At 45.9% G+C, this 27,227-nt stretch overlaps 1 protein-coding gene across 1 annotated transcript in view; it reads right to left on the bottom strand.

The window, feature by feature from the left end:
• Positions 1–27,227, bottom strand: part of CLNK (cytokine dependent hematopoietic cell linker) — a 166,329-nt gene that overhangs the window by 33,756 nt on the left and 105,346 nt on the right. The window contains exons 8-11 of the mRNA XM_058723091.1: positions 23,924–23,969; positions 8,606–8,631; positions 8,373–8,392; positions 7,234–7,344 (exon numbers count right to left, since the gene is read on the bottom strand). Coding sequence (XP_058579074.1) covers positions 7,234–7,344; positions 8,373–8,392; positions 8,606–8,631; positions 23,924–23,969 — 203 coding nt within the window. The remainder of the gene's footprint in view (positions 1–7,233; positions 7,345–8,372; positions 8,393–8,605; positions 8,632–23,923; positions 23,970–27,227) is intronic.

Here is a 27,227-nt window from a genome sequence, read left to right as displayed (position 1 = left end):
GCTCTTAGTGTTTTGTTTTGAGGAAGCATCAAGAGTCTTACGTATGAAGTTAGGGTACGGAGGGATCCCAGGAAGCCACGTGTCAGAGAATGGATGCTTCTGGGAGAGGAGACCGAGAAAGGAAAACCATGGAATGAATGATGGGGCAAGAACTCAACACACAGTGTGCTAACGTGGGCCATTCTTCCTTCAGAAGAACCAGCAAGCCTTTCATGGATGCTGACGATTACGTCAGTTCGCCCCCCTGAGCCTCATTTTTCTCATCTGTGAAATGGCCACAAAAGCATTCATCTTAGAGGGTTATTGTAAGGATTGCTAGTGACAAGGATGACAATGTGAGGTGCTCGCTGGGCACTGAGCTGTTCGGATGTGGTCAAAGTCACATAAAGGGGGGCGATGAAGGACACGGGTTGACAGGCATATTCTGTCTGCCAGGTCTGCCGGCAAGAGACTGGTCCTGAAGCAATGCCAGGAGGTTGGGGCGGCAACACCAGCCCCAGATGGACCCTGTTGATCTAGAGTGATAGCGATGAGCCCAGGAGCACATAGCACTCAGATCTGCATCCTGCTCTCAGACCGCCAAGCAGCAAGCAAGTGGACCGAGGGCCACATCTTGTAACCTGTTTCATCAGCCCCTTGGGGGTGATACATCTGCATACTACCTCGCCCCCCCATTTTTTAAATTATTTATTTTCAGAGACAGAGAGAGTGCGGGCGCGAGTGAGCATGGGGAGGGGCAGAGAGGGAGACAGACAAGCAGGCTCCGTGCTCTTAGCAGAGCCCAACATGAGCCTTAATCTCATGAACTATGAAATCATGACCTGAGCTGAGATCAAGAGTCTGGTGCTTAACTCCCTGAGCCTCCCAGGTGCCCCCTACCTACCTCTTTTAATGGGGCAAGTGGGAAGCTAAAGAGATACGATCAGAAGTAATAAAGTAGAACAGACACCCACCGTATTAATTATTTGGGTTAAATTGAGACTAATTTCTGACTTTGATGTTTAAGAGACTGTCATTTTAGCAATACTGACCTACTGGCCATGTGGCTTTGAAATGTGCAATTGATTTTAGACTTGTGATTTTAAGTTACAAGAGCCAAGCTGTGTTCGACTCCATTTATAAAGAGTTTTAACTGTTGAAGAGCCCTTGAATTTTTCTAGATTTATAGATTTACCTTATTAGATTTATAAAAGTTGTTAAAGAAAGTGTCGCTCATTAGGGTTTAAAGTTAGATGGATAAAGGTATTTCAAATATTTAAGGAAATTTAACTGAGTTTGTAGATAAGTCTTATTGTCTAAGATTCCTTAACCTATTGAGTGTGTCCTTCAGTTTCGATAAAATTGCTCAGTTTATAAATATAACAATATACTCTATAGATGGAAATTTGAGGCTTTAGGAAAGCTAGGTTTTGGAATTGGTAATATTAAAAAATGGAGTTTTGAGAGAGAGAGAGAGAGAGAGAGAGAGAGACAGACTGTGAGCAGGGGAGGGGCAGAGAGAGAGGGAGATACAGAATTGGAAGCAAACTCCAGGCTCCGAGCTGTCGGCACAGAGCCCGAGGCGGGACCCGAACTCAAGAACTGTGAGTTCATGCTCTGAGCTGAACTTGGACGCTTAACTGCCTGAGCCACCCAGGTGCCCCCAGCCCCAAAACGGCTTTTAAGTCAAGAACCCAGGTAATTTTAGGCATCTTTTCAGTGCACAACAAAGTCTTTGGGCATAGAAATGTCTATGTTGAGAAGATTCCCCAAGTTATTTGTCCCCTTTACCCGTAAAATGAAAGCATCGGGCTTTGGGTGATGGCAGTGGGGGTCTCCTAAATGAGACTTACGAAGACAGAGAGAGATCTACACAGTCACAAAATGGAAGAGCAGGGTGGGGACTTGGTCCCCTCCCCACGCACTACCCTGCCTCTCCGAGGCATCTTTCAGCTCCTGTAAGTTCTGCTGTGTTCTGTTTTGGAGACAGCCAACAAAACATGGCCACCAACTGCATGGCATGAATAAGCATCCCCACATCCTTTCCTGTGCACAACAGGTGCTCAGTGTGCACTTGAAGATAATGAATTTTACTTTAAAAATAGCTCTGGGACACCTGGGTCGCTCAGTGAAGCGTCCCACTTCAGCTCAGGTCATGATCTCACAGTTCATGAGTTCGAGCTCCGCATCGGGCTCTCTGCCGTCAGCGTGGAGCCCGCTTCAGATTCTCTGTCCCCCTCTCTCTGTCTCTCCCCCAACTGCGCTCTCTCTGTCTCTCAAAAATAAGTAAAACATAAAAAATTTGTAAAAATAGCCCTTCATGAGCCTCCCTTAGATTTCGCTTAGTTTTAAATAAACCGGATTTGAATCCTCATTCTGCCGTCTATGAGCTCCGTTACCCTCAGCAAGTGAAGCCCCTTCTCTGAAGCTTGGTTTTCCCACCTGTAAAATGGGTAACCCCCGACAGAAATCGGGTGGGTTGATTAAGGTTCTCATGAAATAATACCTGTGAAAGCTGTTTGGAAGAAAATAACACCCTCGATCTGCGGGACACCTTTAACAGCCACTTTCTTTGAAATTAAACTTTCCCTCAGAGATAATGGTAGGTCTCATGCACATGTAGGAAATGCTACAGAGAGATCCCGTACGCACTTCACCCCATTTCCCCCAGTGGCAACATCTTGCGGAATATGATAATAATTTACATCCACACTCTAAAATCAATGGTTCCCACTCAGAAGTCCCTGCTCCCATGCAAATTTGTGTATCCTTGCAATCCGTGCTTCCTCTCTCTTACAGGACTATGTTTTCTCTGTATCGCCACAGATTTTTTTTTTTCCCTTTCACTTCCCAACTCATCAGCAGGTATATCTGCGCCCCTGAGACTGCTTGAACTGATGTGGCACCAGCTTTGCCGGCTGCAAAGGGAAAACTGTAGTTAGGCAGACAGGTGTTAGGTTGGTTAAATAGCAGGTACCTTATTTAAAGTACGTTTTGGCTGAACCCTGCACTGTGGGGTTGGAGTTTGCTAGATGCAGGGAGACGTCGCGGTTCGTGACCTCTCTGCCCTTCTGTGTCCTCATCAGTAAACCGGGGGTTGGGATATTGCTTTCTGCTCAGTGTGGCTGTGGGACTAAATGAGGTAAAGCATCTGAAAGACTCCAGAGTGTAACAGGAGCTCAGCAAATGTCTTCCTGTTCCGATGACTCAGGATGCTTTTACTTGGTGCCCGCGTCATGGTATTAACATTACAATGGATACATCATTGGAAAGTTATTCCCTTACTAATCTCTTTCTTATTGTGTCAGAGAGAGAGTCTCAACGCAGCAGTGGTTATTTTATGCAAATATTGCTTTGCATTTTAGTTCTCTTCCCTTTTAGGAGAGAGAAAATTCCGCGGGTCTGAAACTGCGGTGCAGTTACTTATGGTAATGATGTTTCCCTTTTGAAAAAAATTTTTCAATGTTTATTTATTTTTGACAGAGAGAGGGAGAGACAGAGCATGAGCTGGGGAGGGGCAGAGGGAGAGGGAGACACGGAATCTGAAGCAGGTTCCAGGCTCCGGGCTGTCAGCACAGAGCCCGACGCGGGGCTCAAAGCCACGGACCAGGAGATCGTGACCTGAGCCAAAGTCCGGACGCTTAACCGACTGAGCCACCCGGGCGCCCCCATCAATGAAGGATTTAAATGGCATTCTCCTGAACTGGAGTGCTTTGATTCAATGGTCGTTTTTGTGAACCCAAGACTTAGCTTTAAGATAGAGAATGGCCGAGCCGGTGGAGACAACTGGCTGTTGTAGCAACAGCTGGACCCACGTTCACCATTGGGAGAGGGGGGCCGATGGCGACAGGCTGCAGGTGTCAGCTGCGTTCAGGGGCTGCAGTGGACTGCCACACGTACGTCACAGCCTCCGTTCACAGAGGACCGTCTACCTCCCAAGCCTACGGAGCAGCTGATGGGAAGGGAGCAGACACTATTTTTCCTTGGCTGAAGCAGCTCAGCTCTCTAATGTCCCTTCTGTTTTCAGGGGAAGCTAGCAACAGCCTCACGTGGTTGTTTACAGGCAACGTCTGGGTCCTTAGTAATGGTCGTCTGACTACCAATAGGGGGCCCGACTCAAAGTGAATTTGGAAGCTCTGCTTCTATGGCACAACTCTTTCTTATTCCTCGTGGCATTCTCAATGTCTGGCACAGGCCCTGCATGGTGTTGACCCCTCAACAGTCCTACACCAACCCTATCACGTTGACCGAGTGACCTAACTTCTGTGTATCTTAGTGACCTTACGTGCCCAGTGGGTAGGGAAGTGGTTTTTACCCAGCACCTGCCATGAACCAGCCACCGAGCCCTAGAAAATCCATACTTTATAGGGCTGCTGGAAGGATCCGGTGAGATGTTATACGGAATGTAACGATTCTCTGGAGGGGTTTACGGTGAAGAGACCCAGCCAGGTTCCCGTCACTTGCAAAAATGATTAAACAAATTTAACCGTAACTGCGGAAACCCCAGAGACACAAAAAGCAAACTTGTAAAGATTTCAGAGCCACTGAGGTGGCTGGAGTGATGAGGGACTCGTCTGTGGATCAAGGGAGGCGCCATTTTAGGCACTAGGAGCCTGGGCGTATGTAGGTAAGGCCTAAGGGCCTGCAAAGCTTTAGTGGCAGATATATTCCTAGAACCTGGCTCCCCCTGGGTCCTTAGCCACAGGCTGTGCCTGTGTCTCACCTCTCAGAGCAATTAAAGCTGCTGCTGGGGAACAATATTTTTTAAAAAGCTTTTCCTAATTATTTTCATGTAAAGCCAGGATGAGAAACATTGCGCTAGAATGTATAGCCTGTATTTCAAGAGAAAAATAGGGTTGTGGGTGCCTAATTCTGTTGGGTACAGATGGGACACGATGTTTAGGCGTTTTTCCTTCCTTCCTGTGCTGTGACACATATAATCCTAGGCGCTCGAGAGAAATCTCATACCTCCTCCCCTCCACTCTGTCACACGGGGACGCTCATGTTGCTTGCACAAAGAGGGGAACTCAGAACTAGTCAAGAGCTTTAGGCGGCTATACAGCCAGAAGTGGCTCAGCTGGGACCCAAACCTCGTTTTTTCCTGCGTGAAGAAACAGAAGAAAGATCAAATCCTCTTTTTCTCCACACCGAACAACCTCATCGCCTCTGCTATTTCACTCATCCTATTTTCTATCTCTTTGCTTCTCTGCGTTTTGACCAGTTCCTACACCCATTAGCCTATTTGCTCAGGAGTTTCAGGGATGGTACATTTTACGTTCCTGAGTCTGATGATGCCACTTCCTGGGGTTGATATCATGTTGCCTTCCTGTCTCTCGTGCTTTGAAAATAGATATCAAAACAGAGCAAATGTGGGGACTCCCAGCCTGGCTAGGACCCTCTGGAAACAGCAGAAGGAAATACATGTTTATCAGACACGTACAATGTGCCCAGCCCTGTGCTAGAAACTACACACCCCAACCTTTTGGGGGTGCGTTTATCCCCTGCCCCCAACCTTTTGGGGGTGGAACAGACTTGTATCCAAATAATTCTATGGTGTGGCAAGGGCACAATAGGACATGGCTCAAGGTAATAAGAGCGCAGTAGATGTTGGTCACAAATATGTCCTGGGCGGGCACAGTTGAGAGCTTGGCATGAAACATGTGTAATTCTCATGTTAGCCCACGATGTGGGTGGTCAGGGCTACTGTTATTCTCACTTGACCGCCGAGAACCGCTGGGGCTGGGCAAAGGTTAGTGTGTGCCTTAAAGCAGTTTCCCGACCTTTGCACTCTTGACTTTTCAGGGGTTATTATTCTTTGTTGGGGGTGGGGGGCTGTACTGTACACCGTGGGGTGTTTAGAGGCCTCCCTGGCCTCTACCCACCAGATGCCAGGAGCATCCCCACTGCCCGACTCGTCACAACAAAATAACGTCTCTGGACATTGTTGGTTCCCCTGGGGGCAAAGTCACCTCCGGTTGAGAACCATTGCCCCAAATCTGCCAGTGCAGAAGAAGGAGAGCCTGAATTTCCACCAGGGCATTCGGAATGGACTCCTGAGAGCTTGTGGCCCTGCCCATGCTGCTAGGCAGGTAGAGAAGCCCACAGAGGGGGGGAACTTGCACGGGGGAGGAGGAAGGGAATGGAGAACGGATGGTCTCAGAAGGCTGCAAAGGATGAACAGATGAAGAGATGTTCACCAGAAAACTGAGGCGGAAGTGGACATTTTAGGTTCTTGAATGTTCCCCATCAGAACCAGTGATGACTGGGTTTTCCAGAGAAGCTCAAAATGTGCCTGATATTTTGAATTTCTGTATCTATGAAGATTCAACTGACTGAAGCCGCGGGCCCCAACCGGCTGATTCAAGCTTGCAGTAAGGAAGCATCGTTCATTCCATGTAGGAACAAGAGAAAAATGCTAATCTCTGTTCTGTCTTCTAAAACAAGGCAGTTTTGGGGCGCCTGGGTGGCGCAGTCGGTTAAGCGTCCGACTTCAGCCAGGTCACGATCTCGCGGTCCGTGAGTTCGAGCCCCGCGTCAGGCTCTGGGCTGATGGCTCGGAGCCTGGAGCCTGCTTCCGATTCTGTGTCTCCCTCTCTCTCTGCCCCTCCCCCGTTCATGCTCTGTCTCTCTCTGTCCAAAAATAAATAAAAAAACGTTGAAAAAAAAATTTAAAAAAAATAAAAAAAAATAAAACAAGGCAGTTTTGGAAATTCCAAGTCTCTTGTGGGGGGGGGGAAAGAAGTCCATTCACAGTTGTTAACATTTCGTGATTGTCGCTGGCTGTCAAAGGTCCCGCACTTTTGGGAGGGGGGTTCAGTCATCAGCTGATAGTACCAGAGAGGTGGCTTTTTATTGTCCTAACGGCAATAATGTTTTCGACAAGTGGGTTATATTCCTTCCGCCTCGGTGGTGAGAAGCTGGGGGCCGGTATTGGTCTGCAGAGTCTGAACCCCTTTTTGAATTTTACATAAAAAGTCCTGATTCTGTTCTGGCACTTAACACTTTCTTTAACGACTAGTTCAGGTCTCAAGTGAGCCTTTGGGGCAATAACTCATTTTCTTACAAAGAAGATGTGTTTTCTGTTATAGAATCGGACTGCAGGCTTCTAAGACCCTTTTCCCTCAAGGCATCTTTGGCAACTCGAGGCACAGGAGCAGGGAGCCTGTTGGCAGCGGTGGCTGGTTGTCCTTGTCGCCCTCCCCTGCCCCCCAGCCTCCCTGGGCATTTCACCAGCGACAACCTCAAACCTGTCACCTGGGTTCTCTCTGGACGTCCGGAAAGGCGAGCCTCTGAGGGAGGGGTGACCAGCTGCTCTCCGGCTGGGGCGGCAGGGGCTGGTACTTCTTTGGAAGAATGCCAGGTGGCCTGAGGGAAGAGTCACAGTGAGAATGTGATCAGGTTTGTTGCACAGGTGTCTCTCCAGACAGCCCTGTCCTCCGTGTCCCCAGCTTTGGCCCAGAGGTCAGTTGTGGGGTGCCCCGATCCATTTCGGGGAGCCCCGGTTGTCAGAAAACTGTAGTCATTCTCCTAATGAGCCTAGAGCCCCCTCCCTGCTGTGTGCTCGTCTGTCTGGTCTGTTTCCCAAAGGGTGGGATGGAACCTTCTGCAGGGTGTCATACGTTTCTCAATACGCCGAGTTCTAGGGAGGCTGGAAGACGTGAGCTCTGGAAACTCCCCAAAGAAATAGGAACATGTCTGAAGGTCAGTGAACGGCTCACTCACTCACTTATAAAGCATACCGGGCGCTGTTGGCAGAGGCTGGAGATAACAGACAGCAGAGACCCAGTCCTTGGCTCAAGTCACGTCCCGCTAGTGTGGCAGAGAGAGAAGCCACGAGAGGTGACCAGCAAGGCGTGGTACGCTCTGTGTCCTCCTGGGGCCCATGGGGGACAGCAGAGCGGCCGACTCACCCGGAGTCTGAGAAGTCGAGGCTGTTGTTCTCGCCTTCATGGGTATGTGTAATAAAATGATAGTTGTATTTCTGTATATACGATATAGAAAACTGCACGTACATGCCCAAATATGTACCACACCTTGTAAGTTCCAGGAACGCATTTCCTAGTGTAAGTACCATCTGGGGGATTTCTGTGCTGAAAGGAGGGGAGAAGCGGGAGAGCTTAGAGCAGTGGGTTCACCAAGAACTGATGTGTGCCTGGATACGGAACAGAGGGCTGGGAGTGAGCGGACGGTTAAACAGATGTATGAAGGCTCATTCAGACCAGCTCATATTCATTTTTCCAAGCCAACTTGTTTGTGGTTCTTTTCTTTTCTTTTTTTTCTTTTCTTTTCTTTTCTTTTCTTTTTTTTCTTTTTTAAAGTCTAGAGCTTTTCAAATTCTGGAACTAATCACTTAAGTGTCTAGCAAAATAAAATTTCTATGTCAAGTGTCTTACCGAGGAGGTGGGAAAGGAGTCTGCAAAGGAAAGAGAATCAGAAATTAAATTTATTGTTCGTTAAGCAGAACTAATGGCTAACTATTCGGGGGGTTTACAAACAGAAGTTAAAAATCCCAACCAAACTTCTGGGTTATATTTTTCAAGTGATAGCTAAGCCTTTACGTTGTCCACCTTCCTATGCTTCTAAAATACAGAGTGGGTGACAAACATGTTTTAACGATGTCGCTTACCTTGCTTTCCTTTGTGGGTCTGTCTCCTAAAACAGAAGAGGAAGAACAGTGAGTTTATGGAAATGCCGTCAAGCTTGTTTTACGTATGTTTAAGTGGAAATCATTCCCATTGGAATCGGCACTCCTCATCAGGGAAATACAAATCAAAGCCGCACTGAGATACCACCTCACACCCGGTCAGAGTGACTCAAATGAACAAATCAGGAGACTATAGATGCTGGAGAGGATGTGGAGAAAGGGGAGCCCTTTTGCACTGCTGATGGGAATGCAAACTGGTGCAGCCACTCTGGAAAACAGTGTGGAGGTTCCTCAAAAACTTAAAAATAGACCTACCCTATGACCCAGCAATAGCACTGCTAGGAATTTACCCAAGGGATACAGGAGTACTGATGCATAGGGGCACTTGTACCCCAATGTTGATAGCAGCACTCTCAACAATAGCCAAATTATGGAAAGAGCCTAAATGTCCATCAACTGATGAATGGATAAAGAAATTGTGGTTTATATACACAATGGAATACTGCTTGGCAATGAGAAAGAATGAAATCTGGCCTTTTGTAGCAACGTGGATGCAACTGGAGGGTATTTTGCTAAGTGAAATAAGTCAGGCAGAGAAAGACAGATACCATATGTTTTCACTCATATGTGGATCTTGAGAAACTTAATAGAAGACCATGCGGGAGGGGGAGGGAGAAAAATAGTTACAAACAGAGAGGGCGGGAGCCAAACCATAAGAGACTCTTAAGGACTGAGAACAAACTGAGGGTTGATGGAGGGTGGGGGAGAGGGGAAAGGGGGGTGATGGGCAGCGAGGAGGGCACCTGTTGGGATGAGCACTGGGTGTCGTATGGAAACCAATTTGACAATAAATTATATTTAATATAAAAAATTAAAAAAAACTTCCCTAAATTAAAAATAAGAAAATATATAAGCATCGTAAAAAAAATAAATAAATGAATAATCTCGATGATAATGTCAATTCAGGTCTGTTGAGGTCTTATTAGGTATCAGCACCAGGCTAAATATCTTAGTGATCTCATTCAATCCCTGCCTTTGTTCTAGAAGTGAAAAGACAGGGCCTGGGAAGTTACCCTTCAGTCATCCTGTAAATGGTAAAGAGTTTATTGTATGTGGCATGACTCACAAGATCCCCTCTTAACCACAAATTCTTTTTTCTTTTTTGAGAGAGAGAGAGAGAGAGAGCCAGAGAGAGAGAGGGAGAGAGAATCCCAAGCAGACTACTAGAGCAGAGCGTGAGGCAGGGCTGGAACTCACAAACCTTGAGATCATGACCTGAGCAGAAATCAAGAGTTGGACGCTTAACTGACTGAGCCACCCCGGTGCCCCTTAACCACTAATTCTTGATTAGAATTAACATTCATAGGGGCGCTTGGGTGGTTCAGTCGGTTAAGCATCCGACTTCCGCTCAGGTCGTGATCTCACCATTCGTGGGTTCAAGCCCCACATGGGGCTCTGTGTGGATAGCTCAGACCCTGGAACCTGCTTCGGATTATGTGTCTCCCCCTCTCTCTCTGCCCTTCCCCTGCTAGAGCGCTCTCTCTCAACAATAAACATTGAAAAAAAAAAGAATTAACATTCTTATATAACTATATAGTTATTTTATTATTTCAAATCCCTGCCTAACACCTTCACTGGACATTTCTGAGCAGAGGAAAATAGCATCATAGAATCTTCCAGATGGCAGGGTTTCCTCAAGCTCCAAAATCCAACTTTTATTGTAGACAAAAGTAAGGACAGTTGCTCAAGACCACCCCAGCCTAGGAAAGCCTGAATGAAGCCTGGGAACACTTTTCCAGACTTCCAGGTAGTTTTAGTTCCACGATGCAGTTCAAGTCCAAGAGAATCACTGAGATGCTGCTACCTTGAGCTCAGCGTAGAACCAGGCACTGGGGCTAAGAAGACAGCACAGCCCTTCCCTTGAAGGTGCTTATGCTTGTCCGGCTCACAGACCAAGTTCTAGGCTCTGGGGATATAACGGGGAGGGTGAGACCCTGTCCCTGTCGCCATAGAGTTTATACTTAAGAGGGTAGATGTGGATTGAAAACACTATTGGGGTGCCTGGTGGCCCAGTTGGTTAAAGGACTCTTTTTTTTTTTTTGAAGTTTATTTATTTTTGGTGGGGGAGGGGGAAAGAAAAAGGGAGAGAGAGAATCCCAAGCAGGCTCCACATTGTCAGCAGGAGGGTGATGCGGGGCTCGATCTCACAGACTGTGAGATCATGACCTGAGCCACGATTGAGAGTTTGACCTTAGTCTACAGAGCCACCCAGGTGCCCCAAGCGACCAACTCTCGATTTTGGCTGAGGTCGTGATCTCATGGTTCTTGAGATCGAGCCCCGTGTCGGGTTCCAGGCTGACAGTGTGGAACCTGCTTGGGATTTTCTCTCTCCTTCTCTCTTTTTCCCTCCTCCTACTCGCGGTCTTTCTCTGTCTCTCAAAATAAATACATAAACTTAAAAAGAAAACAGTATTGAAAATGGGATGAGAATCTCAGAGAGGTCATGGTATTAAAGGGAAACATGGGAGACTTAAGTCTGGCATGTCAGAAAAAGCCTCCTTGAGAAAGCAACATTTACTGATCTGTAAAAATGGAGATGACATCAGAGATGTTGTTTATTTGGCAGTGGGAGGAACTGACGAGAAAGTGTGGCTTCTGTCATAGGTGACTTCAACCTCGGTGGATTACTGTTCTCACTGAGCTTTGTTTCCTTGTGTGCGAGACAGTGAAGCCGGACTGGATGAGTGGTTTTTAACCAGGCTTGGAAGGGCACCCTCAGCTCCTCCTGGGGAGTTAGGAGGGCTGGGGGACTGGTTTCTGGCTCCTCCTCCCATGTCCCACGTCACAGGGGGCTCCATTTTGATCTCCTTCCAGATTTCTTTTGGGGAAAGGTCCAGCTGGCCCAGAAGAACACAACACAACACAACACAACACAACAAATGCTTGTCTGGATGATTTCATAGGGCTCCTCCAGGTCTAAAATAATTACTCAATTGGGCCTAATTATTAGTCTTTATATCTTATTTTTGTGTTGGGAAAATACTTTTTAAAGAGATAGACTAGATTTCTCCGCACAAATTCAAACACGGATGGCAAACAGGAATCATTGATGTTCTTGGCATCATAAAAACAAAATAAGATCCAGGATGGATTTCAACAACAGCAGCAATCTGGTTAATGTTCGATCTTTGGCTATTTCAATGATGTTTCCCAAAAGCTTGGACCACATGATGCCCTCTTAAGGCGCCAAGTCAAAAAATGTAAGATTGGGGCACCTGGGTGGCTCAGTCAGTTAAGCGGCTGACTTCAGCTCAGGTCATGATCTCACGTCCGTGAGTTCGAGCCCCGCGTCGGGCTCTGTGCTGACAGCTGAGAGCCTGGAGCCTGTTTCAGATTCTGTGTCTCCATCTCTCTGACCCTCTCCCGTTCATGCTCTGTCTCCCTCTGTCTCAAAAATAAATAAACGTTAAAAATAATTTTTTTAAAAATGTAAGATTAACTTCCCCTCGCTTTATGGCGCGTTGGCTTTGCTTTTGGAGCTCACTGGTGGACCATCTCGCTGTTCTTATTGCCTTTGCCTATAAGCTGGATGTTGGCTTCCTAAGAGGCCTTTCTTCACAGCTATCACTATATCTTTGGGGGATCAATTCAATTTACTGGAAAAAAAATTCACTAAAGAGACAGAGTATCTGGGATTCAGTAGAAACTGTCCATTTATCGTTTCAGAGGTATCTATCCCATTTGCTTCAGTGTCCACGGGCTTTGTAAAGGACATCTATCCTCCTCTTATTCATTGCTTGTTATTGAGCACATAGTATTTGTCCAGCATGGATTCATTTTTGATATACTTATTGATGCAGGTGTTGGGGAATATAATGCCAGAATAAAAGTTGTTACTCCCATGTAACTTACACTTCAGTGGCAGAAGATAGAAAACAAGCAAAAGTACATGATGACAATGACAGGTGATGACAAAAGTGCTTCAAAGAAATGTGACAGAGTGAGGGGGAAAAGCAGGGGCATGGAGACAGCAGGAGCATGAAGCGTTCCCCATGTGTCACGCAAAAGAGATAGGGTATGGGGTGACCTTTTTAAAAACAGATCCCAGAAAGCCTCTCTGGTTAGGTGATGAGGAAACAGAGGCCTGAGGAAAGTAAGGAAGCACATCACATGACTATGCGGGCAAGAGTTTCCCGACATAGGAAACAGCAAGTGCAAAGGCCCTGTGGTGAGATGAACACAAGCGGGAGGTAGAGTGTGAGTGGTGACTGCAGAGGTAGGGGAGTGCCCAGATCACCTGCCATCATGTAGGCTGTGGTAAGAGGTTTGTCTTAAACACAGTGCCTCTTTTGTATGCACTGTTCATGTGTCCTGTGTCTTCTTATCATATCACATTTTCTCCGGCATCCCTTAGTTCCCCCCCTCACTTCAAAACTTTTGTATATGGCACCAACGGTAACAGCAGCGGAGATCTCGACCATATCAAATACGCCTATTAGTTAGTAATCGTCTACACAGTCAAGCTTCACTTGTTCGTTGCTTAGATAACTGGATCCCTGCAAACCAGCGGGTGAGAGTGAATTTCAGGGATTCTACAAGCGAGAAACCTGCATCAAATCAGCAAAGTGCTACGTCACACGGTGATGCGGCTTTCCTGATAATTCATAAAATCCAACCAGCTTTGTTTGGGGGGGGGGGAGGGTTATTTAATAAAGTGATAACAACTCAAGCATTTGGGATAAGGGAAGAAGGTGAGATGTGGGAGCTGGGTTTCTGGAGTTTGAATATTGATCCTGCTGCTTACTCTGGGCAGCATCGCCGCAGGTGCTCGATAAATATTTATGCAACGAGCCAATGGACCGAGGAGCGGCTGCGCCTCCTCATCTGGAAAAGCGAGAGATGGCTCCTCCCACTTCCCTGGGATTCGGGTGTGGAATGAATGGGGTAATGCGCTTCAAGCACGTGGCTTTTAATGCAAACCCAGTTACAAGCATTATTGTGCGATGGAAAATTAGAGGGGAAAGAGCAGTTCGTTCTCCTTATGAAGTACACAGATCTTCTCTAATGCTAGGACATATTCTCCAATGCCAGGAAAAGCTCCCTATCTGGCTCCCAAGAAGTCACGGTTGTTCTCTCCAAGGTCCTTCCCTTCTTGAAATTCAATACAGTGGGTTTCGCTGGGAGGAGGCTGTCGTGCTCGCCATCTGGTGGCCATATGGGTAACTAGCAGCATCTGCCCGGAGAGTGTCCTCATTTGCTCTTAGGTCTGCAACGAGAGAGGTTGCACTTCCGCTGCAAAACTTACTGTTGCTTCGGAGGTAAGGTGGTGAGGGGAGCACAGCACGGCTGCGGAATCTGATGGACCGGCTTTGCTACCTCCGTCATCTATTAGGGAGCAATCGTGGAGAAACGGTCAACGTTGCAGGGTTCTGTGAAATCAGAGCGAAGCATCCTGGGGAAGAATCACAAGACCTGCCTGGGGTGCCTTGGAGCAGCCCGTACCAGCTCACGGGGGCTCGTTGCTACGTTTTCGGGAATTTTGCAATGCAGTTGTTACACACCGCCATTATTACAAAATGAATTATTTAAGGTACGCTTCAGTTGTATCAGAGGCTGCCAAACTGCCTTCCAAGTGGCCATGCCATTTTGCCTGTTCACCAGCAATATTTGAGAGCTCGTTTGGTTCCACGTCCCCGTCAGCATTTGGTGTTGTCCGTGTTCTGGGTTTGGGCCACGCTTATAGTAGAGTGTATAGTGGGCATCCTTGCTGTTTTCATTTGTATTCCCCCGACGAGGTCTGATGTACAACATCTTTCCATACGCTTCTTGGCCGTCTGTGTATCTTCTTTGGTGACGTGATGTTGAGGTCTGTGGCCCATTTTTTTTTTTTTTTAATTGGACTGTTGGTTTTCTTCTTGTTGAGTTTTTTTGTGTATTTGTATTTTGTGTATTTGTATTTGTGTATTTGAGCTCTTTGTGTATTTTGGACAACAGCCCCTTACCAGGTGGGTCTTTTGCAGATATCTTCTCTCAGTCTGTGACTCCTCTCCTTCTTCTCTGGATACTGTCTTTCCTAGAGCAGAAGTTTGTAATTTTCAAGATGTCCAGCTCATCAATGATTTCTTTCATGCGTCACGCCTTTGGTGTTGTACTTAGAAAGGCATCACTATACAGGTTTTCTCCTGTGTTATCTTCTAGGAGAGGTTTATGGTTTTGATTTTTCTGTTTACTTATTTTTGGGAGGGAGAGAGAGAGTGAGCACAGGAGTGGGGGAGGTGCAGAGAGCGAGAGGGAGACGGACGGTCCAAAACAGGCTCCGGGCTGACAGCAGGGAGCCTGAAACGGGGCTCGAACTCATGGACCGTGAGATCCTGGCCTGAGCTGAAGTGTCCGGGACGCTCAACCGACTGAGCCACCCAGGCACCCCTATAGTTTTGATTTTTAATTTAGGTCTCTGATCCTTTTTTGAGTTAATTTTTGTAAAGGGTTTAAGGTCTGTGTCTAGTTGATGGTGATGATGGTGATTTTGCCCGAGGACGTCCAGGTGTTCCAGCACTATTTGTTGGAAAGACAATCTTTGTTTCATCAGATTGTCAGAGATGAGCTGCCTTGTCAGAGATGAGCTGACGATATGTGGGCCAGTTTCTGGGCTCTCCATTCTGTTCCACTGATCCATTTGTGTATTCTTTCACTAATGCTGCACTGTCCTGATTACTGGAGCCTTACAGTACATCCAGAAGTAGGATAGTGTCAGCCCTCCAAGAATTTTTCTCATACGTTTTTGTTTTTTTTTTTTTATCAGAGATCTGGTTGTTAGACGTTTACCACTGCTCGTGGCACTGCTATTAATTAGCTGAGTGACTTAATACAAATTGTTTGGCCTCTCTGGGCTTTGGTATCCTTATCTGTGACTTAAACGTTGGGGGGGGGACAAAGATATGTAGGATCCAAGAATGTGTTTCTTTAAATTTTCTTTTGAATGTTTATTTTTTATTTTTGAGAGAGAGAGAGAGACAGAGTGTAAGCAGGGGAAGGGCAGAGAGAAGGAGACACAGAATCCAAAGCAGGCTCCAGGCTCTGAGCTGTCAGCACAGAGCCTGATGCGGGGATCAAACCCACGAACTGTGAGATCATGACCTGAGCTGAAGTCGGACTCCCAACCGACTGAGCCACCCAGGTGTCCCCCAAGAATGTGTTTCTTTTTCTTCTTTTTTTTTTTTTTAAATTTTTTTAAATGTTTATTTATTTTTGAGACAGGAAGAGACAGAACATGAACGGGGGAGGGGCAGAGAGAGAGGGAGACAGAATCTGAAACAGGCTCCAGGCTCTGAGCTGTCAGCACAGAGCCTGATGCGGGGCTCGAACTCCCGGACCCCGAGATCATGACCTGAGCCGAAGTCGGATGCTTAACCGACTGAGCCACCCAGGCACCCCCCCAAGAATGTGTTTCTTGATGGAAGGGACAATGACACAACAGCGTGGCAACAAACGGTATCTTTGAAATCATTCAGGTTGGGATCTAATCCCTCCTTTGCCACTTACTGAGTGACCTTGGGCAAATTATTCAAATGCTGTGGGCCTCGGGTTCTCTACATGTCTGTAGAACGCAGGTCATGAAGCAGAGTTCCTTGGATGTGGTCAGAATTACCCCTTAATAATAAAAGTAACCATTCTTTTATTATTAGATAAAATAATGCTTGTTTTTCACTTAGCTGCCATTCGACTTGTGTCAAATAGATACCATTTATCCCCTTTATCTATGAAATATGATCATGAAGATCAACGCTTCGGAAATAGACCAGGAGTGTAACGTTCTGTCATTAGAGAAATAGGCTCTGGGCAAAACTGGATGAAACCTGGCCTCAGTCACAGTACTTAGTATGTCTAGGAGTCTTATGATACATGAGCGTGAACCATTAGGATTGCAAGTCCTGGTGATTAATTATGGAAGAGCCTGAAGAAGCAACTTGTGATCCAAGTGGCTAATGCATATTTGACGAGGCCTGTTTGAGAAACCTCTCCCAGTTCGTTGAAACGTTCAGAAATTAGTTCTAATAGCAAATTGCTCACACCATTCCCTGGGCTGGGCAGGGAGACGTTAAGGTTGGCAAAACCGCCGATACGAGAGGGATGTAACTTCTTTAACCACTGCTCAAATGAGACCAGAAAGGACAATTTTTAAGAGCATGTACATCAACAGGCCCTTGAACGTGGGTTTTGACAACTGCATGTTGGGGTTGGTGGTGGATGTGGGATAGAAGCACCTTGCCAAAACAGGCCTGGAGAGAGGTCTTCTCTGTTGACCTGGGGGTCTCAGGGAATGGAGGGAGGGATGTCAGACAGGGCATGTGGGGGATTAAGTCTTCAGGGGATGAGGTGGGCAGCGGGGGTGGGTGGGTTTATGTGTATTAACAACACCCATAGATTCACAAAATGCTAGAGACCATTGTGTTCTGCTAATTCTACCGATGGGATATTGAGGCCCAGGGAGGGATTGTCATTTGCTGAGATTTAGAAACAGAGAGAGGGGCACCTGGGTGGCTCAGTCGGTTGGGCGTCCGACTTTGGCTCAGGTAATGATCTCGCGGTTCGTGGGTTTGAGCCCCGCGTCGGGTCTGTGCTGACAGCTCAGAGCCTGGAGGTTGCTTCCGATTCTGTGTCTCCCTCTCTCTCTTTCCCTACCCCCCCCACTCATGCTTTGTCTCTCTCTCTCAAAAATAAATAAACATTAAAAAAAAAATTTAGAAGCCGAGAGAGAGATGGGGCCAGAAGCAAGCAAGCCAGGACTCTTGACTCGCCTCTCCATAAGCCCCCACCTGGTGGGAGCGTGCAACTGAGGGTCACAGGCTCCTTTCTGTGCTGACAGCTCTGTGGTCCAGTGACACCTGGCAATGCTGATTTAATGCCCTATAAAAATGGGCTAAATTTTAGACTTAATAAATATTGACTATACATCCACTATGTGCCCAGCACGGTGCTAGGTGTGTGATTTAATAAACTTTGATCTCTGTGATTGAGGAGACTAGCCTGTTTTTGTATTCATCTACGATATTTATTTTGTAGGCTAAACACGAGCCTGGATGCAATATGAGATGGTTTTAGCTTAGGGTCAGGAAGACACCCAGGGAGAAAGGCGGAGTCAGAGGGAGCCCAGAACCCTGTGAATCTATTCGGTGCAGTAGCCCTTTGTGGAGGGTCCACCGCGGGTCAATGCCTGTGCTCTAGATTTTTCCCTGGTTCTCACCTTTCAAACAGACAGATGTCTTATGATGTAGCTGGCATTTCCTCCGTTTTATAGAAATGGGGAAGAACGTGGAGAGGTTAAGTTCCTTGGAGTTTTCTTATTTGGAAAACGATTAGGATGTGAATCCAGGGCTCTGTGTCCCCAGGACCCACATTTAGGCAACCACGTTTCAGCTACTTCTGAGCATCAAAACTCATGTTTAATTTGCCCTGAGGTCTCTGTCTCCCTCCTCAGTCCAGTGTCCCTTGCTCCCTGGAGACACGATTCTTCCCCCCGGGGCAGAATTAAGGATGCACTCTGTTGAGTTCCCAGAACACTTAGTGTTGGCTGCGCCAGACTGTTGGGCTCCTCACGGTCTGAGGTCTTATGCTATTCAGTGCCCTGGAACAAGTAATTTTAAACAAAGTGACCTTCTACTGTGGCAGTTTACACACAGTGTTGTGACTCCCTTGTTTTCAATTCCTTTATTTGTGGCTACCTTATATTTCTCTCTCAGAAAACTGTATTTGTTAAAACAAACACTTATCAGCTGCCCTTCCTTTCCTCCTAACCTTATTATTTTCTGTGTGTGATGGGGAGATAAAACACTTTCCTGTAGTCCCATTACTGAGGGATTTTTATAAGATTTATAACATTTGTAACAAATTTATAATATCAACTGTGAACTGAGCATCGAATCAATCAATGCTTCCGTTGCTTTTGATCCATGGGTTGTGTCTGAAATAAATTTAAATCTAAAACGATAGGAGAATAATCTTAAATTTATTTCTGATCCTCTCTCTGGCCTACGGCTTGTTATTTTTGTTAAAAATACGATCTGCAGGACGCCAAACTCCATCATTTTGGCCATGGTTTGTGTTGCCGTGTTCTGCCACTAGGGGGCAGTATCGCCCATCAATTCGTGTCCAGCACTAAACCTTGCCTAGTTTGGATGAGTGGGATAAAACCGCACAGGAAGGGGTGTTTGCAGAATGGGGTTTGGATACTAGCAAATACAGCAAAATCCTGAAAACATTGCCATAGTTGACAAAACCCTGGGTTCTGGTCTGGACTCTGACCTCCCTGACCTTGACCAAGCCACCTCTCTTGCTAGACTTCCTTGTCTAAAATTAGGGTGTTGAGGATTGCTTGAGTGGCTCAGTCGGTTGAGCGTCTGACTCGTGATCTGTGAGTTCGAACCCCGCGTCGGGCTCTGTGCTGACAGCTGGGAGCCTGGAGCCTGCTTCGGATTCCGTGTCTCCCTCTCTCTCTCCCCCTCCCCTGCTCACACTCTGTCTCTCTCTCAAAAATAAATAAACATTAAAATTTTTTTTGAAAAATAAAAAAAAAATGAGGGAGTTGAACCAGATTAACTCTAAACTCATCTCTGATTCTAATTTCGTTGGCCTCTAAATTCCTCTAAAAGCAAACGAGAAGAAAGGTCTTCTGATGGCATTATGTGGAATTCTATTTTGCCTCTTTGCAACCAAGCTCGTGTTTATGGATATACAAGTGCAGTCACCTGTGAATAATTCTCTTTCTTTTCTTAGATAGCTTATTGTATTTCGTTTCAAATTCATTCTTGCATATGGTATGCTTGTCACCTCAAAGAAAATTGGTTTACAGTCTGTGCTTGGCTCACATCTGAGGCAAAGAGAAATTCACTTTAATGTCCTTTATTCTCGGCATTAAGAAGCTAAACCACACTGTATTCGAACATTATAGCCATCCTACTCAGAAAAGAAGATGTTTTCTCCTGGATTCGTGGCGAGTGCTAATGGTTCATCAGAAACAGGCTATCCTACTATATACTATAAAAGACTTGCCCCCAAATAAACTTTTACCCATTTTTAGGAATGAAAAAAAAAATCCAAGCTTCAGGGAAGATAAGGTCTTGAAATCTGACAGTTTCCAGATAATGTCAGAATACGATTGCAAGAAAAATGACATGAGATGTACATTAACATAAATCTATAACTGCTCAACTTGATGAAAAATATCACCATAAAATTCTGTCATTGCTGAACCACCCGATATGTTTTTTCTGTGACATTTTGTGAGAATGAATAAATTATCTGAGAATGTGTTTGCATCAAAGATACAGAATTTTGCAACAAACACATAAATCATTCAAGCATTCTCCAGCAAGGTGTCTGATCCTAAAACTGGGGGGCATTCATATGAATTTCATCCCTCTGGGCGTTTTGGGGTCCGTAGAGCTCGGTGTGGTAGTGGAGAGCCATCCATTAGGGACGTGAAGGAAAAGAGGATGTGAAGGGAATAATTCTACCTGGAGAAGTTTTCCACGGAATCTCCCCCCTTGTCCCTATACGCCTCAAGTCTGGGACCTCTGCTTTCCCTGACACCCTGTATGCAGTCCACGCGGGGGTCTCCTTTCCAAAATTTGTCCTATTTTTGCAGCCACGGTCCCCGTAAGTCAGCCTCCTTTCCCTATAAAATTGACAGCACTGACATAACTCTGAAAGTGATGTCCTTATTGTGTTTTCTTAGAAATCAGTTTGCTTTTCTATTGTGGTCAGTTAATATCACATAAAGAAGCATGAGCCCCTTTTTTGCTTAGACTCCCAGAGAGCTGAGAGGCAAGCCGGTGGTTTAATTTTAATAGAATGCTGTGATGTGTACCTGAAGATACTGAATTTTATCTTTTTTTTCAATTTTTGAGAGAGAGAGAGAGCTCGAGGGGGGAGGCGCAAAGAGAGAGAGAAGGGGACAGAGGATCTGAAGCCGGCTGTGTGCTGACGACAGAGAGCCTGATGTGGGGCTCGAACCCACGAACCGGGAGATCATGACCTGGACCAAAGATGGACGCTCAACCAATTGGGTCACCCAGGTGCCTCCTGGATTTTATCTTTATCTTCGCGTTATAGACTACCTAGATTTTTCCCTAGGATTTTATTTTTATTAAATTCTTTTTTACTATGTAAGTTTTTGTTAACTACCCCCCAATATCTTTGTGAGCTCAGGCCAAGTATAGATAAATATATGCATGGGTGGTTGCAATAGTGTGATTTTTAAAAAAATAACGTTTGTTTGAGGGGCGCCTGGGTGGCTCAGTCGGTTAAGCGTCCGACTTCAGCTCAGGTCACGATCTCACGGTTTGTGGGTTCGAGCCCCGCATCGGGCTCTGTGCTGACAGCTCAGAGCCTGGAGCCTGCTTCTGATTCTGTGTCTCCTTCTCTCTCTGCCCCTCCCCTGCTCACACTCTGTCTCTCTCTGTCTCTCAAAAATAAATAAATGTTAAAAAAGAAAAAATAAAAACGTTTGTTTGAGAGAGAGAAAGAGAGTGCATGCAGAAGCTCTGGGGAGGGGCAGAGAGAGAGGGAGAGAGAGAGAATCCCAAGCAGGCTCAAAACCGTCGGGTGGAGTCCAATGTGGGACTCCATGTCACAAACTATGAGATCACGACCTGAGCCAAAATCAAGAGTCAGACCCTGAACCAACTGAGCCACCATGCACCCCGCAGTATTATGATATTATCATTAGAAATATGTATTTGGTCCTTGTCCCCAGGATTCTGGCACAGAGCGCATAAATCCCTTGGAATTTCCTAAGTTCTGAGAACTCTAGTAAGGTTTCTTTCCTTATGTTAAGGAGGTGACTCTTGGACTGCCCCCCGAGGATGGTTCCGGAGGGTAGCCCACCATGTGACTTGAGGGCTGGAACTTTCAGTACCTCCCACGCCCACCGCAGGAAGGGGGGAGGAGACCGAGTCTGAGTTCACTCACCAATGCCTAGTGATTGGTCAATCATGCCAATGTCATGAAACCCCCATAAAAAACCGAAAAGGATGGGGTTCGGAGAACTTTTGGGTTGGAGATAAACCCATGGCAGCACCACATGCCCTCCCACATGTCGTATCCTGTACATGTCTTTTATCTGGCTGTCACTGACTCATGTCCCTTTATTACAGACTGTAATCTACTGAGTAAAATGTTGTTCTGAGTTCCATGAGCCTCTCTAGCAAATTAATGCAACTTAAGAAGGGGGGGGGTCATCGGAACCTCCAGTCTATCGCTGGTCTGTGAGGAGCATAGGTGACAACCTGGGCTTGTGACTGGCATCTGAAGTCGGGGTGGTCTTGCAGGCCCGAGCCCCTAACTTGTGGAATCTGATGCTGCCTCTGGGTGGTGGTGCCTCTTGGGTTGAGTCAGAGACCCCACTGGTGCCTGAGAACTGCTTGGTGGCATGGGGACAAATGCTCCCCGCAACCCACTTGTCGCAATGGAGATTCAAAGCGTGTTCATAGGCAAACAGACCTGTTGATGTTTGGAATAATGGCCAAAGAAGGTTCTGCCATCACAGAAGTGAAGTTGGATGTCTCTAGTGAACTGTAACCAAGAAAGGAATTTTGAGGTCCATTTCTTTGCTCTCTCCCCAGGACTCATTTCTCAGTAATGCCTATGAAGGGTCTAGTGCGATGTGGAACGTTTGTATAGCAAATGATTACGGTCTGATCCGGGAGCCCTGTGTGCTCTGGTCCCTTTCTCTGTCAAGAGGTGTGAGAATACTTTGTCCACACAATTCGCCTGCTGTCTCTAGGGACTGAAATACATCAGTTCAAGGAGAAGAGCTCTGAATCAAGTGCTGTGCACGTTGAAGGTCCTGACGTTTTTAAGGACTAAGGAGGCACTGATGTGGAAGCTCCTATGTTGTGGGAGTGTAGGACTGAAAGGCGTCTGTCAGGCTGTGCAGGATGGAGAGGAGAGAAGGACTAGGGAACAGCTATTGTTTCCCGCCTCCGTTAATGCTACTGAATTGGATGGTCATGAAACTTCTGCCCACTTCACATTTTAAAGAGGAGGGTAGTCAGACCCAGAAAGGTTAGGTGACTTACTTAAGGCCACACAGCAAGGGAGGGGCAGAGCCTGTGTTTTTGCTACTCTGGTGGCTCCTTTCCCCACGCTTCCTGTTGCGGGTATTTTCTCTGTGCCCATCCACCCTCTTCCTTCTCTATCCTGCCCACTTCACCTCCATCCTTGGGGACCAACCAGCATCGATCACATGTCGGCTGCCCTGCCCTCTCTTTCTGGTTGGGTTCAGCCATTGGGAAGTCCCCACAGGAATTCAGGGAGAGGGAGGTTGGGCATGTGTTCCTTTAAATTCCCTCCCACGAGGCTCAGTTGGGCCGGTGGTGTCCCTCAGCTGATGGTCACTGCTCCTCCTCTCAAGGTGGCGTTCTTCTTCCGTTTTTCTGTAACTGTCCTCTCATCCCTCTGGGCCTAGGGATGGTGACAATGCCCCTGCGATTAGCCCCAGTTCCCACATCATCCCTATACCCCACGCGCCTCAGTAAATAGTTCCTTCGTAAATAAACTTACTTCAATTATCCTCATTTGGGTGGGCCATCTGTGTCCTGTTGGGACCCTAACTGTTACACCTTCCCATGAAAGCAACTGTGCTGTTAATAATGTGTTAGAGAATATAGCATTAGACACGCAAAAGGTGAGTTTGGTACCTCTCAAGTACTGGGAAGTGTAAATCATGGAATTGTCTTCGTTCCCAGTTGGACATTGTGAGAGAAGACAGAGGCATAGGGAAAATGATGCGAGAAGCTGTAATGTGTATGATCCAATTAAATTTCTTTGGCTGTCCTCCATGTGTGCTTCCGGCATTGCTGAAATTGATGATTTCCTTTCAGCTTCCTACCTGTATCTGCATCTCCAAATTGAGTTGCTTTGCCTAAAGCTTTAAAATCTGTTTTCATATGAATTAATCAACGTCTTAAGATTAGATTTCTAGCTTGTGATTTTACTGGGGATATGCTTGGAGAAATAACTTAGTTATATATTTAATGCAACCCATATGTTTCAAGGCAATTCCTTCCTGAGACCGCACAGCCACGGAATATGAATTTTCACAATCAGTTTCTTCATCAATCAGGTATGGTGGTAAAAAGGTGTCAGGTGGGTGAGGGTCTTTCTGAAATTAGTTATTTCATGAAGGATGGTCCGATAGATCACGTTGTTGAAGCTAACCTGTGGCCACCAGCAAAACGCAAGAGGAACTCGGGAGCAAAGAAATATGCTTGTGTTTCAAACTTCGTGACTTGACCTTACCTTTAACATGCTGGCTTCTGGAATCCTTGGAAATTTGTTTGTTCACCTGTAGAAGGCAACATGGCACCATTATCTCTTCAGTTGTGGCTAAGATAGCATCTAATGTGTTGCCAGATGTGTAGATTCCCAGAGGGTCAAGGCGTAAGTTCCTGGATTCACCATTCTTAGAGATCACCATATGTATAGGGTAATACATGTAAATGCCTGTAAATATGTGTACCGCTGTGCCCGTGACCAGTGTAGTGGCGTCAGGTGGTATCTGGCCTAAAAATACTTGGGTTTGAGATCCAATCCTGCCTCTTGTTGCCGTGAAGCTGTGGAAGGGCATTAGCCTTATTATGAAAGGGATCAAGCAAGCAGATGCGAGCGTGGCTTTGTGTGGATGTCCGTACTGGGATTTCACCTTCATCATATGCTGGCTGTGAGGACGTGGCAAGTCACTTGACCTTCTGAGCCTCAGTTTCCTCATCTGTGAAATTAAGGTAACCAAAGTACTGATACCTGACGAGGATGGGACGATTACGTGAGACACCCCATGCATTGTGCCCGGAACAGAAGATGGCACCAATAAAAGCTTAATAATTGCTAGCTTTTCAAAGATAGTTAAATAGTTGTTAGCTTTCATTAGTAAACATTTTAAAGGCTTTGGTGAACCATTAAGGGCTCTACAACAGCTAGACATGAGGGTGAGGAAGGGAAAAATGAAAATATAATTATGCCCAGTGTTTTGAAAGCCTTGAAGCCCAGGTCAGCAGTGGGGTCTATGATGGTTAATAATATGTGGCAACTTGACAGGGCCACAGGGTGCCCAGATAACCGGTTAAACAGTATTTCCGGGTGTGTCTGTGAAGGTGTTTCCGGATAAGATTACCATTTGAGTCAGTAGACTGAGGCAATGTGGGTGCGCATCAGTTAATCAGTTGGGGCCTGGATAGAATAAAAAGGCAGAAGGAAGGAGAATTTTGTCTTTGTACCTGAGTGTTGAGCTGAGATATTGGTCTTCTGCCCTAGACTGATATTTATATCATTGGTTCTCTTGGTTCTCAGGTCTTGAACTCAGACTAGAACTTATACCACTGGCTTTTCTGGAGCTCTAGCTTTCAGAAGGCAGATAATGGGACTGAGCCTCCATAATCACTACTTTATGTCTAGTCTTTGTCTGTTATCTATCTATCTATCTATCTATCTATCTCTATCTCTACCTTTCTATCATCTATTATCTATCTATCTATCAGCTATCTATATCTATCTCTACCTTTCTATCATCTATCTATTATCTATCTATCATCTATCTATATCTATCTCTATCTTTCTATCATCTATTTATCATCTATATATCCATCTGTCTATCTATCTATCATGTATCTATATCTATTGCTATCTTTCTATCATCTATCATCTATCTATATCTGTCTCTTTCTATCATCTATCTATTATCTATCTATCATCATCATCATCATCATCATCATCATCTGTCTACTATGTCCTATGTTTCTAGAGGAACCTGACTAATACAGGGTCTTAGTGTTACTTTCTTTTGGCATCAAGTTGAGGTAGCCAAGGTGGATGGGGTGGGGGAAGGCTCATTGAATCCCCTGTTACTTCTTACCCTCTGATATTCAATGTCTACTTTTCCTCCGTGCAACGCTGAACCACAGTATATGCCTGGAAAGTGTGTGGTTCTTCTGCTGGCCAGTGTAGTAAGAGCTGAGTGTCATTTGGATTTTGCTATTGATATGGCCTCCTTCACTCTTCACTCCATCATCCATAAGCTTCCTATTCCTTCAGGGTCACCCTGTGGCGGCTCAGGTGCTGAGTGGGTTTTTCAGCGTTGCACCCTCAGCTTTCAATCTCCCCTGCATGCCTGCCTTACAGAGGGGGTCTCTCAATACTTTTTCCCACTTGCCATTGCTAGCCAGGTCATGGGTATGGGAGAGGTTCTCTGTTGTCTCTGTCTTAGGTGGCCCTGCGTGCTTCTGGTCTTAGGGATGGGGCTTCCTTAGTATTCCTGCAATTTCTCCCTTTGGTGGCCAAATTAATTTTGTGTCTTTGGACATTTCGATCCACTTTGCATGAGACGGTTTCTTTGCCTTGCATCTCCCCCAGCAGTGAGTGCCCTCTGATGGAATTAGTATAGGATTCCAGGGCCAGGAATATTTTCTGCTCCTCCCTAGGGGCTACTCCCATTTTCCTATCAGATAAATATGTATTAGTGCCTACTATAAACCTGCATCGATGCTAGATTATGAGGGAAAAAGAGGAATAAAGGTTCTAAAGGACTCATCCATGCACATAGGTCTGAGTTCACAACATATTATAACGTATTATATCACAGGTTTAATTATAACATGGATTTCCCAACTTCAGCACCATTGAGAGTTGGCGCTGGATAATCCCTTGCTGTGGGTAATTCCTATGTAATGTAGGATGCTTAGCAGATCCCTGTTCTCTACCATTAGACGTCAGTAGCATTCCTCCTGTCTGGACAACCTACCTGTCCCTGGACACTGCCTGGTGTTCCCTAGGGGGCAGAATGGTCCCTGATGAGAACCACTGATGACCATGCAATGTGTCAAATACTGCTGTGCGTTGCTTCCCCCAGAAGGCTTCTCAAAAGCCTCTAGCTGGGCTAAGTGTTGTGGATTCTTTGAACCACACTCACCTCTGTCTTAGCATTTGACATTACGTTGGGAATGTTGGAACTGCCAGTTTGGGCCACTGCCTCCCCCGTTAGATGGTGAGCACTGGTTCATGCATCCCCATTGTTGAACACAGTGCTTGGTACACAGCAAATGCTCAATAAATGGAAGCATGAGCAGCGGCTTAGTGGTTTAAGACAGTTGTAGCTAGGCACTGGCCTCTGTCAGGATTATTGAAGATCCCTTTCACAGATAGTTTAATCTTAACATAAATGTGCAGAACTAGTAAGAATTAATTCTTGAGAATGAGGCTATAATGAAAAATGTAATCTGCTTCTCATAAAAACGTGATTACTCAAGCATTGATTATAGAAGTAAAATTCCCTCCTTATCTGAACTGAGGCCAAGTCCTGACTTAATTTATAAGACAACCCCCCTCCCCCCGCCCTGGTCAAGTGTGCTGATCTCCCGTATCCTTTTCCTCACATGCTTTTGCTTGACTCGATATGTGGAGATGATGGTTCCACTTGCGAAGTGATGTAGCTAAAGGAAGAAATCTGTATTGTAACAGAAAGCTACCAAGATATTATGAAGGAAGTACGCGGTAATAAGAATGGAGCCTCAAATTCTGGCATAGTGGGTTTAAAAACTCCCACGAGAATTAT

This window comes from Neofelis nebulosa, chromosome 3 (genome assembly GCF_028018385.1).
Source record: "Neofelis nebulosa isolate mNeoNeb1 chromosome 3, mNeoNeb1.pri, whole genome shotgun sequence".
Taxonomy (NCBI): domain Eukaryota; kingdom Metazoa; phylum Chordata; class Mammalia; order Carnivora; family Felidae; genus Neofelis; species Neofelis nebulosa.
Note: the sequence above shows the minus strand (reverse complement) of the source record. Positions and strands in the feature narration are given on the sequence as shown.